At 34.9% G+C, this 18,856-nt stretch overlaps 1 protein-coding gene across 2 annotated transcripts in view; it reads left to right on the top strand.

Moving 5' to 3' along the window:
- The window catches only part of PAPOLG (poly(A) polymerase gamma), a 32,728-nt gene that overhangs the window by 9,903 nt on the left and 3,969 nt on the right, over positions 1-18,856 (top strand). Inside the window, exons 6-22 of one of the 2 annotated variants that reach the window (XM_032410930.1) lie at positions 1,217-1,270; positions 3,035-3,146; positions 5,312-5,401; positions 7,603-7,741; positions 8,583-8,655; positions 9,423-9,543; positions 9,859-9,943; positions 10,340-10,393; positions 12,396-12,515; positions 12,893-13,002; positions 14,914-15,035; positions 15,282-15,457; positions 15,821-15,909; positions 15,987-16,201; positions 16,733-16,798; positions 16,980-17,036; positions 18,704-18,798. In XM_032410930.1, coding sequence (XP_032266821.1) covers positions 1,217-1,270; positions 3,035-3,146; positions 5,312-5,401; positions 7,603-7,741; positions 8,583-8,655; positions 9,423-9,543; positions 9,859-9,943; positions 10,340-10,393; positions 12,396-12,515; positions 12,893-13,002; positions 14,914-15,035; positions 15,282-15,457; positions 15,821-15,909; positions 15,987-16,201; positions 16,733-16,798; positions 16,980-17,036; positions 18,704-18,798 — 1,778 coding nt within the window. Of the gene's footprint in view, positions 1-1,216; positions 1,271-3,034; positions 3,147-5,311; positions 5,402-7,602; positions 7,742-8,582; positions 8,656-9,422; positions 9,544-9,858; positions 9,944-10,339; positions 10,394-12,395; positions 12,516-12,892; positions 13,003-13,775; positions 14,561-14,913; positions 15,036-15,281; positions 15,458-15,820; positions 15,910-15,986; positions 16,202-16,732; positions 16,799-16,979; positions 17,037-18,703; positions 18,799-18,856 lie in introns of those variants that run through there. The other variant, XM_032410931.1, reaches the window with a different exon arrangement.

Below are 18,856 nucleotides of genomic sequence, written 5' to 3'. Positions count from 1 at the left end.
CTCTCTCTGTCAAATAAATAAATAAAATCTTTAAAAAAAAAAAAAAAAAGAAGTTGCTGTATCATTAAAATAACAGATGGTTAAGAACATGGGCTTTATTTATAGTTAATACAGATCTGGGTTTGAATCTAGAATCTACCACATATTAGCTCTTAGATTTTAAGTTACCTATTTTCTTTGAGCCTAGTTTCCTCAAAGCTGTTAAGATGGAGATGTAGTGATAACTTTTTATAAGGTTTTTCTGAGGATCAATGAGATAATTGACATAAACATTGACTATAATATTTGATGAGTGGTTGATGCATATCAAATGATAGCTGTTAATATGTGTAAGATTCAGTTAGTCATTCTCTTTGGGCATATCTAGCCATTCATTCAGCAAATGAAATTTCAGCACCAGTGATATGTCAGATACTGTTCTTAGTTGCACAAATACAATAGTGAACAAGACATGGTTTCTGGGAGGGAGGGATTAGGAGAACTAAACAAACATAGCTTTAATGCAATCTGAAGTGCTAGGGTAAGGTGAAGTTGAAAGGATCTGCATTATTTGGGCATCTGGGAATGGAGAAGGAGGTTAAGAATTTGTTAGGTTGGGGGATTAAGGAAAGCTGAGAAAGATGACATTTCTACTAAATCCAAAATACATTGATTGTATTTTTTTAATGGATTAATCATGAGCTCTGATTATATTTTAATTTCCAATACTAGCGCTCTTTGTAAATAATCAGTTTTCAATTTAATCTCAACAAATAGTAAGTACCCAGGTGATAGCAGTTCTGCCTGCCAGTTTCTGATGAATATTTTTAGGAGGGTAATAAATTAGATCACCACTGTCATGACATTTTCTGTATCTTAAATAACACAATCACAGAGTAGAAGCACTTACTTATTTGGAATGTGAGACCAAGAACATTTTCACTTTTTAGCAAAGGTATTCACATTATTGGCAGTTAGGAAGGATAGAGATAGGATTATACCTTTAAGGGATTATTTAGGGACGCCTGGGTGGCTCAGTCAGTTAAGAGTCTGCCTTCGGGGTCCTGGGATCGAGTACCACATCGGGCTCCTTGCTCAGCGGGAGGTCTGCTTCTCCCGCTGCCTGCTCTGCCTGCCGCTCCCCCTGCTTGTGTTCTCTCTCTGACAAATAAATAAAATTTTTAAAAAAATAAATAAAGGATTATTTATATGTTCTAATTCTTGTCCTCTTTTGTAGGCTGTAGAAGATGCCTTTGTACCTGTTATAAAATTTGAATTTGATGGAATTGAAGTAAGTGTTTAATATTTTTTCTGACTTTGCAACTGAATTAATACATAAGGCTTTTTTCAGTTTTGTTTTGTTTTTTTTAAAATCAGACTGACAAAGACACATATTTTAAAGAATCAAATAGTTTTTAAATAGTTCCTCACCTTTCTTTCTCCTGTATCTATTGACTTCTCACTGGAAAATGAACCAGCTTCCATCCTTACCCCATGATTTTTATATACACCCTTCTTATTCCTATAATCTAAAATAATTATGTTATAATTTTGATTGGAGCAATATTCAGTGTTTACATTATTATGATCTTATAAATAATGTTCAAAACTGAGCACAGAGTATACTAAATTATCATTCTTTGTGGCATTTTGTTTCTTGGGAGTTAATAATTGTTTTGCATTTTGTTTGCTTGGTTTTTATACTTAACACTAATTCAAAGTCAGTCTTTGCTAGCTGTCTGAATCTCCTCTAAATAGATTTAGATTTCTCGGGTGTTCTGTCATTATCATCTTGAAAAAAATACATGAGTCTTCTCACATGTAGGATTCCACACCGATTGTTCTCCATGAAGGATAACCAGCTGGCCTCCTGGATCTTCCTTTACTATCATCCTGGGATTTCTCTTCTTTTTTGACTTACTGTCATTTTAGTGGCACTCATCCACTAGCTTCCTGAGAAAGAGCACATATTTTTGAGATCCTGCATGTTTAAAAATGTCTTTATTTGGTTCTCACACCAAAATAATAGTTTGGCTGAGTATAGAGTTCTAGGTGGGAAATGTATCTCAGAATTTTGGGCTTTGCTTCATTTTCTTCTACCTTTCATGCTGTGTTGAAAATGTGATGCCATTTTGATTTCTCGTCCTTCGTGATCTGTTTTGTCTCTTTAGACACTTAATATGATCTTTTATTCCTGGGCTTCATAGTTGTAAAATTCATGGTAATGTACTTTGGTATGTGTCTTTTCAACTAAATATGCTAGGCACTCAGTAGTCCTCTTCCACTTTGGAAATTCCTGTCCTTCCATTCTTGGAAATTGTATTGAATTCTATTGGATTTCCTGCCTTTGTTTTCTCTCTTTTTTCTGTATATTGGACCACCACATATTTATATTTTTCTTCTGCTTGTGGGGGTTTTCTCATCTTCCAAGCTTCCTATTGTTTTCCATTTCTGTTGTCATATTTTTAATTTCTAAGAATAACTTTGTTATTTTTCTAAGTGTTCCTTTCTATTTATGTATGTATTTATTTACAGCCTCCTATCCTTCTTTCCTAGATAGAATATTTTTTATCTCTGCTTTCTTAAATCTGCTAAGTCTGTTACCACTTATCCATCTGCTTCCATAGTTTTTGCTGTTGTCTCCTTTTAGTCCCTTCGTCCTAGTGGAATATGCCTTTAAAAACAAAACTAAATAAAAAACAGAATGAATTGTTACTGATATTTTAGTGGGGTTTCAAGAGGGAGTGAATGTAAATGTGTGTTGGATCTGCCATCTTTATCTAGAAATTCATAAGATTTTGATGTTCTTTTTAATGCTTGGCATATATGCTAAAATTAAAATGCTTTCCCTTAATTTGCAAATTTAATTACCCTCACAAAACTTTGCAGTGATTTTCCCATGTGAGATTGCCTACATAAGCTTTTTTAAGTTTTGGTAGAACTTCCCAAACTAATAATTAGAACTTTATACTTTTGAGGTTGGGGTGGGGGGTGCGGAGAATGGACTAGAAGGAGAAAAAGTAATATTTTTCTCTTTTTTTGCATCTTTCCAAAGATTGATCTAGTCTTTGCAAGACTGGCAATTCAAACCATATCAGATAATTTAGATCTAAGAGACGACTCTCGACTGAGAAGCCTTGATATAAGGTGTATTCGCAGCCTAAATGGTAAGCTTCTAAAAAAAAATCTCAGATATCTGCTTGAAAACAATTAGACAAAGAGATCTTTTTTGCAGAACTATTAATGGACTTTTTAAGGGCTTGGATTAACTCAGCTAAAAATGATGTGATTTTCTTTATATAGATAATCTGACCACATTTAGGCATTTTAAAAGACATGCATTTATTTGAAATGTTTATGTTTGTAGTAATGGTGCGCAGACTTAATGGTCTCAGGACCCCTTTGCGCTCTAAAAATTTATTGAGGACCCCAAAGATCTTCCATTTATGTGGAATCTATCAATAGATTTTAGATTTTATGTGGAATATCTGTCAATATATACCATATTAGAAATAAAAACAGGAAATTTTAAAGTATTTATTTCAAAATAAGAAACCCATTCTAAATGAATATAAATAGTTTTTATGTGAGAATGGCATTTTTTTTTGCATTTTTGCAAATCTCTTTGACTTAATGGAAGATAGCTAGATTCTCCTATCTGTTTTTTCAGTTAATTTCTTGTAATGTTTTGATTGAAGCACAGGAAGAATCTGACCTCTTAAAGATACATAATTGGAGAAGGGAGGAGAATTTTAATAGCTTTTTCAGAAAACTGTGGATATTCTTTGATAATACAGCAAAACTTGACCAGTGACAATATCTTTTTTCTTTTCAACAGCTTTATTGAGGTATAATTACGTGTCATAAAATTTGTTCTTTTTAGGTGTACAGTTCTGTAGTCTTTACCATATTCAGAGTTGTGCACCACAATCCAATTTTAGAACATTTTCATCATCTTCAAAAGATCCCTCTTACACATTTACAGTCATTCTCCTTTCCAACCCCCAGTCCTAGGCAGCCACTGTTCTACTTTGTGTCTATAGATTTGCCTTTTCTGGACATTTCATGTAAGTGAGATCATGCAATATGTGGTATTTTGTGTCTGGCTTCTTTCACTTAGCATAGTGTTTGTGAGGTTTGTCCATGTTTGTAGTATATATCAGAAGTTTGTTCCTTTTTATTGGTGAGTAAAAGTGTTTTTTAAAGGTTAATTTGAATATCGGATCTAAAACCACATCAATTAACTTTTTATATTCTTACATTAAAATCTATTGGTCTGTCTTATTCTTTGAATGGATCTTTTACCCATACATGATTTTGTACTAGCAAGCCTTAGTCATTTGGAAATTACTGGTTCACAAAGTTATTTGGATCTTCAAAATGTTAACACACATTTCATTATAAAATATCCAGGAAAATCACATTCATTAATATCACCACCAATCTCATCAGAAAAGTCTTTACATATTGGAAAGCTGTCAGGCTCACAGTAGCAGATACTAGTTGTCCAAAATTCTAATTTTTACCAAAAGCTCAAATTTTATTATTGGTAACAAGTTTTGTCATTTGTTTTCCTTAAAATGAGGGACTCACTTTGTTCATTTTTTAGGATTCTTCTAAGTAAAACTGGTGTTCCTTGAAAAAAACAGGTAGTTCAGCTTTCTTTAAACTTGCTCAAACATTGGATGGGCCCCTCTCCTGTTTTCTAACTTCAAATGTGTGGTGGTGAAGGTAATTGTTTAATAGTACAATTTGTTGTTAAAGCTTTGGTACTAGCAGTTTTTACCCACCACTGCTTTTGCACCGTTAATGCAAATGTTAACACAGTAAAGAGGCAAAGTTTTATTGTTATTATAAAAATAGGTTTGACAAACTTAAAAAAAAAAGATTAACCTAGCATTCCCAAGGGTCCAAGACTGCACTTTGAGAACAAAACACTGGCTTGTAGCATCTTTTATCATTGCATTTTTATTGTACTTTCAGAGTACAACATTAAATCACAGTATTTGTGAAATAAGGTGTATGTTAAAGCAATAACAGTTTTATAAGTTGGGGACATTTGATTAACAGTAAAGATAAATGGTGAAGAAAGCTAAAGATATTCAGATCCATCTCTTATTTTAATATTGAATTACATTACCCGTGCACTTTTTAAGTCTTTAAAAGCAAAGTAATTTCTCATCTATGTGCTAAATTTCAAATACATAGAGAAAATGGCCCACATTTTATTATCTTTGATAGTTTCAGCATTTGAGAGTCTGGAAATTAGAAGGGTGTCTGAATTAACTAGATTTTGTTGCATAATGAAAAATGAATGCTTTATCTTTTTCAGGATGTAGAGTTACTGATGAAATTTTGCATTTAGTGCCAAATAAAGAAACTTTTAGACTCACCCTAAGAGCAGTCAAATTATGGGCAAAACGTAAGTATCCCACATCTTTTAAGCTTGCATTATAAAATTACAGTTTTCAGTTGCTAATGATAGAAGCACATATGGAAACTCCTGAGCCTATTAATTCTGTTGGGGATTGAGGTCCAGTAGATTTTGGAGAATCCTGTTTCTTTTTCAGGTACAGTGGTTATGATGCTCTGATGTGTGACTCTACCTCCTTGTTCCTTGGTTGAAAACTAAACCTCCTGACTTCCCATCTCAGGTTTTAGCCAAGCAGTCAGGATGAGTTAGAACTGGAAGAGTGAAACCCTCACTGTTCTTCACGTTCTCTGTGGGCAGGACCATCTCATTCATCTTTGTCTCCCCATTACCAGTAGCATGTAGCTTGTAGTAGGTATTCGGTAAATTTATTAAATGAAGAACCTACAGTGATAGTTTCAACTTCTTTTTATTTTTACGTTGTGACACTTTTCTAATAAAGGCTGGAACTAATTTATATATATACGTAGCATATGGTTCATAAAAGGCCCAATCCTGAGCTGGCACAGCTCATTTTCTATTATTTGTAACTACATTTAAGTAGTACTATACTTCCGGCACCAGGTTTTACATAGTCTAAAACGTACTCTCCAATAAAACTTTTTGTGATGATGGAAATACTTCATATCTGTGCTATCCAAAAAGTAACCATGTGGCTATTGAGCACTTGAAATGTGCAACCAAGGAACTGAATTTTAAAATTAAATTACAATTTAAAATTAAACAGAATCTCAGAGAAGTAAAAGCATATGTCCACACAAAAATTTGTACACAGGGTGCCTGGGTGGCTCAGAAAGTTAAGCATCAGACTCTTGATTTGGCTCAGGTCATGATCTCTGGGTCCTGGAATCAAGCCCTGCTTTGGGCTCCACACTCAGGGGAAGTCTGCTTCTCTCCCTCTGCCCCACCCCCACTCTCAAACACTGTTCTCTCTCAAATACATCTTTAAAAAAAATTGTGCACAGATATTCATAGCATTCTAGTCATAATAGTCAAAAAGTAGAGACAACCTTATGTTCATAAACTGATGATACATCCATAATATGGAATATTACTTGGCAATAAAAAGGACTGAAGTAAATTCTATTTATATGAGATGTCCAGAATAGGCAAATCTATAAAAGATAGAAGAATAGTGCTTGCCTAGGTCTGGGAGGATTGGGAACAAGTAGGAGAGGAGTGACTGTTAAAGGTTTCTCTTTGGGGTGATAAAAGTGTTCCAGAATTGATTATGGTGGTGGTTACACAACTCTGTGAATATACTAAAAGCCATTAATTTTTAACCTTTTACATGGATGAATCCTGTGCTGTATGAATGGTATCTCCATAAAGCTGTTACCAAAAAAAAAAAAAAGCTATATGTGACTTGTGGCTACCATATTGGAAGTACGCATCCAAAAAGACATTAGACAAGTAGGATTTATCCTTGGGTTCAGTTACCTTGTATAGTCAGGATAAAGTAATTTGCAAGAAAGGGATATCACAATTTTTCTTGACTTACAGATTGAATTAAATATTATGTCTTGTCAATTCTTAGATGCACATTTTACACATTTAACATATCTGAAATTGACATTTTGTATCTTTTCTTGCTTAGTGGGACATAAAGTAATGCTATATTATGTAATTGAGGATCTAATAGGTTTGATGAAATATGGTAATACTTTTTTATAGATTACTGTAAGAAACAATTTAAGAGAAATGAATAATATCAATGGTGTATTTTACTTTTCGAAGAGGTATCCAAATTCTGCAAAATACTGAAGTTAGTCCAGCTTTACACTTGATTTTAAAATGCCCATGAATATGATTACTAATGAAATGTTTATTCTTCCTACTTGTAGACCCTCCAGATATCTTTCCTCCTTCCTTTCATTTCTTTCTCAACCATAGCTATTGAAAAGGGGGAAATTCCAGTGTTATATCAATAGAGCCCAGTTGGGCAGTCAGAACTGAGGCAGGGAACTGAGGTGTCTGTTTTGGTGAAGTAGGGGGATAAGATGCAGTTCATGGTTTACTAATAAAACTGTGGACCTAGCATGAAGGTCTCCTTATTGATTGTATAATGTTATTTCCAGAGGGGAAAAGCTAACTAAGCAATAGTCTTAGGAACTAAGTTATCCTGTTCCTTATAGTTGAATGTCACGGATAGTAGATCCTAACAATAATTAACAGATATATTAACTTTCTAGGACGTGGTATTTATTCCAACATGCTGGGATTCCTTGGTGGTGTCTCGTGGGCCATGCTAGTTGCAAGAACTTGCCAATTATATCCAAATGCAGCGGCTTCCACTTTAGTTCATAAGTTCTTTTTAGTTTTTTCCAAGTGGTAAGTATTCATATGCATACTTTAACTATTTCCTAACTTCTGCCTTTATGTAAGTTCGTTTGGCAATTTAAGAGATACACATAGACTTTCTCTGTTGTCTTAACATTCCTTTTAAGTTAAAAGTTTAAAGACATCAAATTTGAGACAATGATGAGACACCAGATGGCGCTTTCTTCTGGGGTTGGGAGGGGTCTGTAAATGTAGGCTTTTAGCTTGAGAGTGGTCGCAATAGATTTGGCTCTGATTACTAGCTACGTATAGATTAATGTCTCATATGTAAAATGGAGGTGATAATCATAGCTACTATGTGGATTTATTAGTATTTTCAGTAAAGTTAGCTCTTGCTGCTATTAAATTATCAGAGTTAAATCCATGAAAGCAAATAGAAGGGGAAAACTCAAATTTTTTTCTAAGATTTATCTATCTATTTTAGAGAGTGGGGGCTGGGCAGAGGGAGAGAGAGAAAATCTTAAGCAGGCTCCATGCCCAGTGCAGAGCCTGACGCCAGGCTCAGTCCCATGACCCTGAGATCATGACCTGAGCCGAAAACAAGTCAGACATTTAACTGGCTGAGGGACCGAGGTGCCCCTGGAAAATTCAGATTTAAATTAGCTACAGCTTAATGGGCTAAACAGTATTTTCCCTTTCAGAAGACACATTTTAAAATAAGCAGCTTTTTCTTTTGTATACTTCCGTCCCTTGCCCATTTGTTTTTTTCAATACCAAATACCCATCCACAATGTTTGCTCTATGAAAATTAAAAGAGAGTCTGATGATTTTACATTTCATCTAGTTTCCGAAGTGAGGTCCTATGTGAATTAATTTGCCTTATTCATGTTAGGGAGTGGCCAAATCCTGTGCTGCTGAAGCAACCAGAAGAAAGCAATTTGAATTTGCCTGTTTGGGATCCTCGGGTATGTGACTTATTATTGAAATTAAACCTTTTAGGAAAAGGACAATTCTCTAAACTGTAATCTAAAAATAATTCTTATTCCTGCTCATCTTCCTTTGTATAGCTATAGTTCTTTCCTTCTACCTGCTGTTTTTTGGTGCAGATGATTTGTATCTCAAATTCTGATCCAAATGTTATGTCATTAAAAATCACCCATATAAGAACAGATGAATGGGTGTATCAACCAAAATGTCATAATCCACTGTTAAAAACTGTCTTATAAGTAATTAGTTACTACTAATAAAGTGCTGAAGTATATAAAAGATTTACTTTGCAGTGCAATTTAGAGCAGACTCGTGGTTCTAAGCTAGCATAACTCTCACCCTGCATTTTAATTTGCTTTTAGAGTGAGTGCTTATTCCTCTGAGTTACCTATGGGAAGTTACCCATTGAGCAGATGCAGAAAGAGGATTAAGAACCATTGGATTAATAATGCTTTTTGCAGCTATGATACTGTATTTTCTTGGTTCTAAAAGACCATTGTTTATAAGATGCACCATCAGTTTAACAGCTTTTCAGAGGAAAAAGAAACTTCTACAGAGTTGCCTTTGAATATCAGACATATCTGACTTCAGAAATAAGTGTAGCTGGGGAGAGAAAATGTACTTCTTAGAATTGAGGAAATGTAGTATTAAATTTATATTTCATATTCTTCAGACTTTTGGGGAAATGAAGTGAGGACAACTGAAATAGGAGAATAGATCAATTATTCTGCTTCTAATTTCACAGGTAAATCCATCAGATAGGTATCATCTCATGCCCATAATCACCCCTGCCTACCCACAGCAGAATTCTACGTATAATGTGTCCACCTCAACTCGAACAGTAATGGTAGAAGAATTTAAACAAGGTAAACCTGTTGGTCCTTTCCCACGAATTTTTGATTTACAACAGTTTAAAGTGCAGTTATGCCTGTTATTTCTAAAAATTCTTTCAAATATGTATGTATTCTTTCAGTAATTGGTTTTCCAAAATATAATATTAAGTCCAAAATGGAGCCAGCCCAATCTGTTTGAAATTGATTTTTGTGTTCTGAGAAATAAATTTACTTTTTTTTTTTTACTCAAGAGTTTGGTAGGGTTAGAGGTTTGGGGGTAGAGTGATACAGGAGCTTTAACAAAATAGCCAGTTTTCAAAATCAGTCTCTCTCTTGTTTTTAATTTAGGTCTTGCAGTCACAGATGAAATCCTTCAAGGGAAATCAGACTGGTCCAAACTACTTGAGCCACCAAATTTTTTTCAAAAGTATAGGTATTTGAAATTTTGCATTTTGTGTGTGTGTGTGTTTAAAGAAGAATGTTAAACTTACAAAGTTAATATATTATGGGTGACTGTTGTCACTTATATTTCAAGTGAGGTAGAGAATAGCTTAGCAGAAATCCTAAATGATGAGTTTGTGTATTCTAGTAGTATCTAACCCAGTATTAGTGGTTTTTGTTTTTAGTGAATTGTTTTTAATTGTAGGGTCTAGAATTTTGTGAAAAATCAGAGCATGTTCTAATTTTCATAAGCTGTGTGCCTGCATTGGTTCTTTTGTTCAGTAGGAGAAAGAAAGAAAAAGTAATGTTGGAAAAGCAGACCCTAACAGTGTTTCTGGCTTTTTCCCCCCCCCCCCCACCCCCGATTGTTGCTAAAAATTCTTCATAGACATTATATAGTATTGACTGCCAGTGCATCAACAGAAGAAAACCATCTAGAGTGGTAAGAATGATATTCAAGTTGCATACTTCCTCTGTGGTGATAAGATTTTTATGATGCTTTGCCACTTATAAAACATTTTGGTGACTGTTGTACATGACATCAGTGTTTGGTGTACATGACATCATGTGTTTGGTGACTGTTGTACATGACATCAGTGTTTGGTGACTTGTACAGTGCATCAGTGTTTAAGAAGTGCTGTCAAATTAATGGTTCAGATTTAGAAGTAACATAAAATAAGGGTATATGTATATTCTTTGCCTTTTGCCACCTCTCAGATTTACGCAAAATTGTGAGGCATTTTGAATGATTCTGATACCTAGCCTCTTACAGGATTTTCCATCCTTGCCATCATGTTTCCCCAACAAAACTAGAAGGAAAAGACATTTTTTATATTCTTTTAATTTAGGAGATTAGTGGCATAAAAGCTTCTGTCAGCAGATAAGAGAGGCCTTTTTGGTCAAGGAGCAGTGCATTCTTTATAGTAAATCCAAATTCATTCCCTCTGCCTCCAGTGTACTGATGTCCCTAACTCTATCAGGCAGGAGCTATTAGGCCACCAGAAATGGTTGTGCTTTCCTCAGGTCTGACCTCTGGAAAGGGAAAACACGATACTGTCTTATTTTCACTTCCAAAGTTTAGTGCTTATTATTTTATTGATAATTAAAGAGACACTGAAAAAATCCTGTCACTAAAACAAAATATTTTGTTTGTAGGGGCACCTGGGTGGCTTAGTTGGTTAAGCATCTGACTCTTGGTTTTGGCTCAGGTCATGATCTCAGAGTCCTGGGATCAAGCCCCTCATTGGGTGGGCTCCACGCTCAGTGTGGAGTCTGCTTATTCCCTCTCCCTCTGCTTCTCCCCCACTCACACATGGGCGCTCTCACTCTCTCGCTCTCAATAAATAAATAAAATCTTTAAAAAAAAAAAAGAGTATTTCATTTGTCTAGATTGGAAATTGGGAAACTATGGTCTGGGCCAAATCTAGTTTGCCACATGTTTTTAAAAATAAAGTTTTATTGAGGGGGTACCTGGCTGGCTCAGTCCAACAAGCATGTGACTCTTGATCTTGGGGTTGTGAGTTTGAGCCCCACGTTAGGTATAGAGATTACTAAAAAAATTAACTTTAAAAAATTTTTAAGTGAAAGTTTTCTTGAAATACAGTCATGCTCACTCATTTATATATTGTCTGGCCTCTTTCCAGCTATATGGCAGAGTTGAATAGTTGCAACAGAAACTGGCCCACAAAGCCTAAAATATTTACTGTCTGGCCCTTGATAGAAAAAGTTTGCCAACTTCTCACTTAGATAACACTGAGCAGTAACTCGGTGTTCCATATATGTGCTGTTGAAGCACATACAATTATAATGTGTAAGCGTTTTCAAGTGTTTGAATGATGTAAAAATGTCCTTGTAGTTATTCTTTCTAATTCATGAAATCATTGTAAGTTAATATAATAGCTGACAGTAGTTACATTTCTTAGATAGAAAACAGAGTTGCAGAAACCTGATGAAACTTTCATGTTTTAGTAGTATCTGATCTGAATTTACTGAAACTTTTTTAAATGCAATATCTAGTACCAATATATGAAAATATGAGCATGTTTATTATGAATTAGGTGCTAGATATTAGTGCTTTTTTTCCCCCACGTTATTTAAACATCTTAGCCTTAGCGTATAGACATAAGATTTGAAAATGAAAGAACCACATTAACCAACAGATTTTGTTCATGCTCAGATCATGACTATTTTACGATCTTAACAGGCAGGATAGTTTAGATCAGGAATTCACTAAATAGAGCAGTTCTTTTAAATGAGGGGAAGGGGGAAACACAGAAATTGACTAACTTGTCATTTACTTAAATGGTATTTCAAACAGTCACTAATATATTTGACTAAATATTTTAAATGAACATGTAAGCATCATAGCTAATGTGCTTTTTGGGTTACTTAGATGTAGTTTCCAAATATAATATGGAAAAATTTTGTTCACTGTTCTATTTCAGGGTTGGATTAGTAGAATCTAAAATTCGTGTGCTTGTTGGAAACTTGGAACGAAATGAATTTATTACTCTTGCCCATGTAAATCCCCAATCATTCCCAGGAAATAAGGAACATCATAAAGAGTAAGTTAATTATTGTTTAATATTATATTTCTTAAATAATGTTATTTGACAGTATGCATTGTTTAAGATTATTTGAGCATGAGTGGTCATGCATTAAAACTAGTACATACTGTGTTGGTAGCCCACAGAGCCCAGCAGAAACTCCATCACAAAATTTAGAGCATCTTTAGATTTTTAGTAGGTTGTTTACAAAGCCATTTAATCCTCTTTGTAACAACACATGATAACTGATCAGTGCTCTTGTTGTCAGTTTTAAGAATTTAGCCAAACCATTGCAATTTGTATTTATGCTTCCATAGAGGCCAAGTTTGAATTACCAAATAACATCTAAAATTGTAAAAAAAAATTAATGGAAACTTAAAATTTTTATTTTATAGCAACAATTACGTATCAATGTGGTTCCTTGGAATAATTTTTCGGAGAGTAGAAAATGCAGAAAGTGTTAACATAGACTTGACCTATGATATACAGTCGTTTACTGATACAGGTAAGACTTCATCATCATGGAGCCGTGGTTCTCAACCTCAGCTGTAACATGGTATCATCTGCCATGGATCTGGCTGGCTCTATTTTTCAGTTGGTTAAATGAATATGGTACATTCATATTATGAAAACCTATGCTGCTATTTAAAAAAGTAAAGGCATGGTGAAACCATCTCTAAGACATTAAGTGGGGGGAAAGTTGCAGAACAGTATGTATCGTGCACTACCATTTCTATAAATAAGTAAAAAAAATACATATATATGTGTGCATGTTTGCTTATAAATACATTCTTTGGAAGGCTATATAGTTTTAAAAAAAGAAGCAGGCAGAACTGGTTGCTTTTAGGTCAAGGAACCAGGTGTGTCTAGGGGATGGGGTGAGGAGACTTCACTCAGTGCCCTTGTACTGTTTGAGCTTTGTACCAAATGATGGTATTATTTATTTTAAAATAGACGAATAAAGAAACTTATACAGGTGATTTTTATTTTCATCGTGCACAGATAGGAGCACAATCATAAAGATGACTTGACTCTTAATTTTTTAACATGTACTAACAGTACAGCTTGCTGATTATATTTCAGAATCAATGAAAGAGTGTCTTTCACATCTAGCTCCCTAATGACACCTCTCTGGAATATCTTAATGTATCTGTTATAAATTTGGAGTTGTCTTAATCTGGAATAGTGTATATTTATACTATTAATATTTTTGGCTTGGCTCATCTGAGTTTTCTAAATTCTTCTAAACTAGCTTTCACATTTATCATGAAAATGCAGATTCCTGTACATCACGTCAGCACCAGTGAATCCCCCACTCTGGGAGAGGAGCCAGAGAATCTGCAAGTTGAACAAGTACTCCTGGTGATGCTTCTATAAGCAATCTGGAATGAAAACATAAATTTTTCCATTCTAATTTGGGCTCATTTTTCCAAAAGCAGGAGGTTGGGAAGCTCTATTACAGATTTATAGAATATTTTTCTCTAGATAAAGATACTGAGACCCCCAAGAGATTAGATAATTTATCACATGTCACAGTAGTTACTGTGCAAAAGAAGCCTCTTACCTGTGTCTTCAGTAAGCTTGTAATCTAATTTGGTATTCACAGTTGAACATACATTAAATAATTTGTGTGTTAATAAAACTGACTTTCTTACAAGATGTGAAAAGCACTAGAAGGGACTCTAGGGCTGTGTGTATTTTAATCTCAGCAAGTTGTTCGGGGCTGTTGTGCATCATTTCCCCACCTGTACAGTAAGGATGTATTTCTAGATAGTTCCTAACGGTCTGACATTCTCTGATTAGTGTAGTAAAAGAAGCTTCGTGGAGAAGAGCGCAAATTGTATCTTGGATATTTAGTATAAGGATTAGCTTAGACTTGGGTAAGTAATTAGGAGAAAGATTGCCTTTTGGGAAAATAACAGAAAACAGGATTTGGAAAAAACTTTTTTCATGCATTTATTTTGTTAATGAGATTGAATTATTGGAAAATCTTAGAAGTTGGACATGAGAAAACTAGTTGGTACTTTTTTTTTTTTTTAAGATTTTATTTCTCTGGAGAGAGAGCGAGCTTGCATGCATATGCACACTAGCAGGGAGGGGGCAGGGAGAGAGAATCTTAACCAGGCTCCACACCTGACAACGGGCTTGATCTCATGACCCTGAGATCATGACCCGAGCTGAAACCAAGAGTCGGATGCTTAACCAACTGAGCCATCCATCCAGGCACCCCTAAATGGTACTTAAATAGGATTGTGACAGGGTGAAAATGTTTGAGAAATAGTTGTTCTATAAGCAGGGTTGGTATGTGTGTTTGTGAGATTATGGGGAGATACCAAATATATGCATTTTAGAGAAAGAAAACAGACCTCTCACTTCAGGAAGAAGTTGCCCATTTAACATATTAACATTGTTACAGTGTACAGACAGGCAAATAATATAAACATGCTAAAGGAAGGAATGAAAATTGAAGCAACTCATGTTAAAAAAAAGCAACTTCATCACTACCTTCCAGCAGAGATTCTTCAAAAGAAGAAAAAGGTGAGTTTATAATCTTAACTCTCCAGTGTATGGTTCCACTCAGACACAGGATGCTGGGACCAGATTTGCACTTTTCACAGCTCCCAAACCTATTGAGTAAAAAGGAAAGAAAGATACAATTCAATCTAGAACTAAAATCTCCCCTTAATCATTAACCACAAAATACATTTTATGTACTTGAGAATTGAAACCAGTAATTATTTTCATTTGCTTTTTGAAATCCTAACTGCTTTCCCCCTCTTTCAGCAAAGTCTTTCTGATGTTAGTCGAAGTTCAAGTGGACCACAGTCCAAAAGATCATCTCTAGATAGCAATTGTTTGGATAGCTCCAGGGACACTGATAATGGAACACCTTTTAATTCCCCAGTGTCTACAAACAAACCTTCCAAGCCGGACATTCCTCCTTCAGGAGAAATAGAAAGGTCTGTATTTCAGAATTTTCTTTTCATTCTTCAGTTTGGGGATGATGTAAACTTTTCTGTACCTTAGCTTAATTGTTAATATATTTTATTTTACCAGTTGCTAGTCATTTGAAATACTTGACAATTTGTTCTAATCCTGTGGGACATGGGATAGGCCTATGAAGATGTAGGACTAGATCAGTACACAGAAATGCACAGGCTTTCTCTTTTCTCAGTTTTTACTCGGTCCTCTGCTTTTCTTCCCGTTTTCTCTTCCTTCAGTGAAATGTTAAAGTAGGAGTACTTGAAAGAAATAATCCTGAATGTTGAGTGTTTTTAAATAAGTAACAGAGATTACTCATGATAATTCAAAACTTTTAATAGGAATAATGCTGAGCCTGCTGCTGTCATTGTGGAAAAGCCACTGAGTGTCCCACCAGCACAAGGACTATCTATCCCAGTCATTGGTGCAAGTAGGTATCTGCACTTTTGTTAGTAATGATTTTACTACGTATACATTTAATTACTAGAATTTTTCTTTCCTTTTCAGAAGTTGATTCTGCAGTGAAAGCTGTATCACCCCCAGCTGTGTGCACCATTCCTACTGTAGTAGGACGAAATGTCATTCCTAGAATCCCAACACCCCACAACCCTGCCCAGGGACAACCACATCTTAATGGAATGTCAGCTAAGAATGTTACACACAAGAGATCCCATTCCCCATCCGTAGATGGGTCTTCTAAGAGGTTGAAAGACATAGAAAAGGTAAAGTTACAACCTTAGTGGTAATTCTGTAGTTGTTTTTTTTTTTTTTTTTTAAGTTAAACTAGCACTAAAGAAATACACAATTCTCCATAGCTATCTTAGTGCTCCTTTAGGATTTGACTAAAAAGAAAATTTGCCCAAACCCTGAAGGAATAATACTGATTGTTCGTCCTCATTCAAATCGGTAATAGATCTGAAAACTTAAATGATTGGTCTAAGTTTCCCCTTGACTTACAGAAGTCATTATTGGTAACTAATCATATTTATTATGTGTTACAATGTTGATGTCTTCTGCCTCCAGTAGGTGGTGGTAAGACTACTTCGTTATCATCTGAATTGATTTAACCATAAAAGATCACTCCAATTGTAGAAGTTAATGGTGGCAGCTGAATTTAGTCTAAATTCATTTCCCTCACCAACCCATGTTTGCAATAGTTTTGATGAAAGCCTTATCACTAGTTTCTAAGCTTGTATAGATTGTATGGTTTTTATAGGTAATAATAGCAGTTCATTTTAATGTTTATATTCTAGTTTATTCGACTTGAATCAACGTTTAAGGAATCACGTGCTCCTGAAGACAGAAAAAGAAAAGCAATGGTAAATATATTAATAGTGTGCCTCAAAATATTGCTTTCAAAGAGCCATGTATCAGGAAAAGTACTATATTGGAAAGTGGATCAGATTAGATAGGTCTGAAGTTTGGGTTGTGTTTTATTTTGTGTAGAAATAAGCGTACAAAGGAAGGAAAGTTTTCATTTGTATATAATTCTGTTTTTAGGATGCCATTGGAGGAGAATGTATGCCTATTCCAACTATTGATACATCACGCAAAAAGGTAACAAAGTCTTATTCATAGGTGATTTACAGATACAAAAAGCTTAAGATCCTTGCACTGAGTGGAAGAACAGGATGATAAGATTTTGTTCCTGTCCTCAAAGACCAGCAGTACAGTTGGGAGTTGGGGTAGAAATAGCAGTGTCTGGTCATTAAATATATGTACTTCAGAAGGGAGGAAAAGAGGAAGTAGTTTAAGACTTCACTACTTATTCAGATTATGTTCAGCCTTTGTTTATTTTTAAAGAAGTTTAGTGCTCAGCACAGTAATTTCTTACCAACACTTGATAGTCTATTTTTGTTGTACACCACTGCTTACTATCAAAACTTAGGCTTGGTACTTATTAATATTTTGGAAGAGCCAAATGTATCAGTATTCAAAGTACCTTTAAAACATGAGCTAAAGAGCCCCTAAATCTCAATTTAAAAATTTATTTTTCAAAGAATTACCACTGAAACTAATAATATGTTATTATTAAGCATGGTAAGTTAATAAGCAGGTGCCCAAAAATCAGCCTTGTGTATATATATCAGAGACAGCCCTTCTCTGAGAGTTTACATGGCTTGTTTTCACGCCCTGTTAAAGAATAAAGTACTTGTCACAATCAGTTGTCACCCTGCCAGGTTCCTTCCAATGTACTGGCCATTTTAAAAACAAATAGAAAGTATCATACTTTCTTTTAGTTGTAGAAGTCATAAAATTCCTTTTAACATAAAGAGTGGTTTACAAAAAATATGGGTGTATAACTATAGATGATAATGGAAGAAAAAAGTTTGATATGGGTATTAAGTACGAAAGCATGAAATGACATGCCTGGGTCTGGCTTTAAAATATTTCAAGTATAAAGGGCAAGGATATAAACCTAACAGATGTAGCAAAATTTTAATAATGTCTTGGTTGTGGCACTGAAGTCTTCATTGTCCTCTTCTCCACTTCTATGTATGTCTGAAATTTTTCATGTGTTTTGAATGGCCATGGGTTAGGATACAGGTTTAGCTAAGGTAACACGGGAGGGGAATTAACTCCGCACACTGCTTCCATCACACAGCTGTCTGTAGTTTAGAGCTCAGCATTTGCCTTCATTATATTGTCCTCTTTAGTATCCTCAGAAACCCTCATCTAGACACCCCTGAATTTCACCATCACTGAAAAAACCTGGTCTGGGTACAAAGTCAGTTTTCCTGAAAAAAGTATCTCACAAGTGGGGTTTACAGTGTTCATTTCCATGAATGTATTACAGAAACTAAATGGATATCCAGTTTTCCTCTGTAACACACCCATTTTTCACTTTGGCACCCCAAGAGTTTCCTGCTTAGTGACCCTGCTCTTCCTGCTCCTTTTTACCATTGCCTGACTTTGAGGAGGACTATGTTGTTTTGCATTTCTCAATCCAGAAGTGGCGAGTAATTTAACAAAGTCCTTTTTCCTATACATACACTTTCCCCACTTGGACCCTTTCCCTGTACCTCTGCTTTTCACCTCCAACTGTATAAAAAAGTCCCCAAAAGGAGGAAATGTCTGTGAACATTGGAAGAAAATATCTAACACATGTGAGTGTTTAAGAGCTTAAGGGATTTGGAGGAAAACTCAGTTTGTGACTGATTTCTAGTTGGGACTTGATAATATATATTTGCTTTTCCTTCTTTGTTTCTACTCCTTTCTAATAGAGACTACCCAGTAAAGAACTACCAGATTCATCATCTCCAGTTCCAGCAAATAACATCCGAGTCATCAAAAATTCCATTCGACTGACCCTTAATCGGTAAAAGCAGTGCCTCCTTACTTAAGTGAATATGCAATCATTTAGTGGCGTAGATGCA

The sequence above is a fragment of the Phoca vitulina genome, unplaced genomic scaffold, assembly GCF_004348235.1.
Source record: "Phoca vitulina isolate PV1807 unplaced genomic scaffold, GSC_HSeal_1.0 scaffold12, whole genome shotgun sequence".
Taxonomy (NCBI): Eukaryota; Metazoa; Chordata; class Mammalia; order Carnivora; family Phocidae; genus Phoca; species Phoca vitulina.
This window is presented reverse-complemented; position numbering and strand designations above follow the sequence as displayed.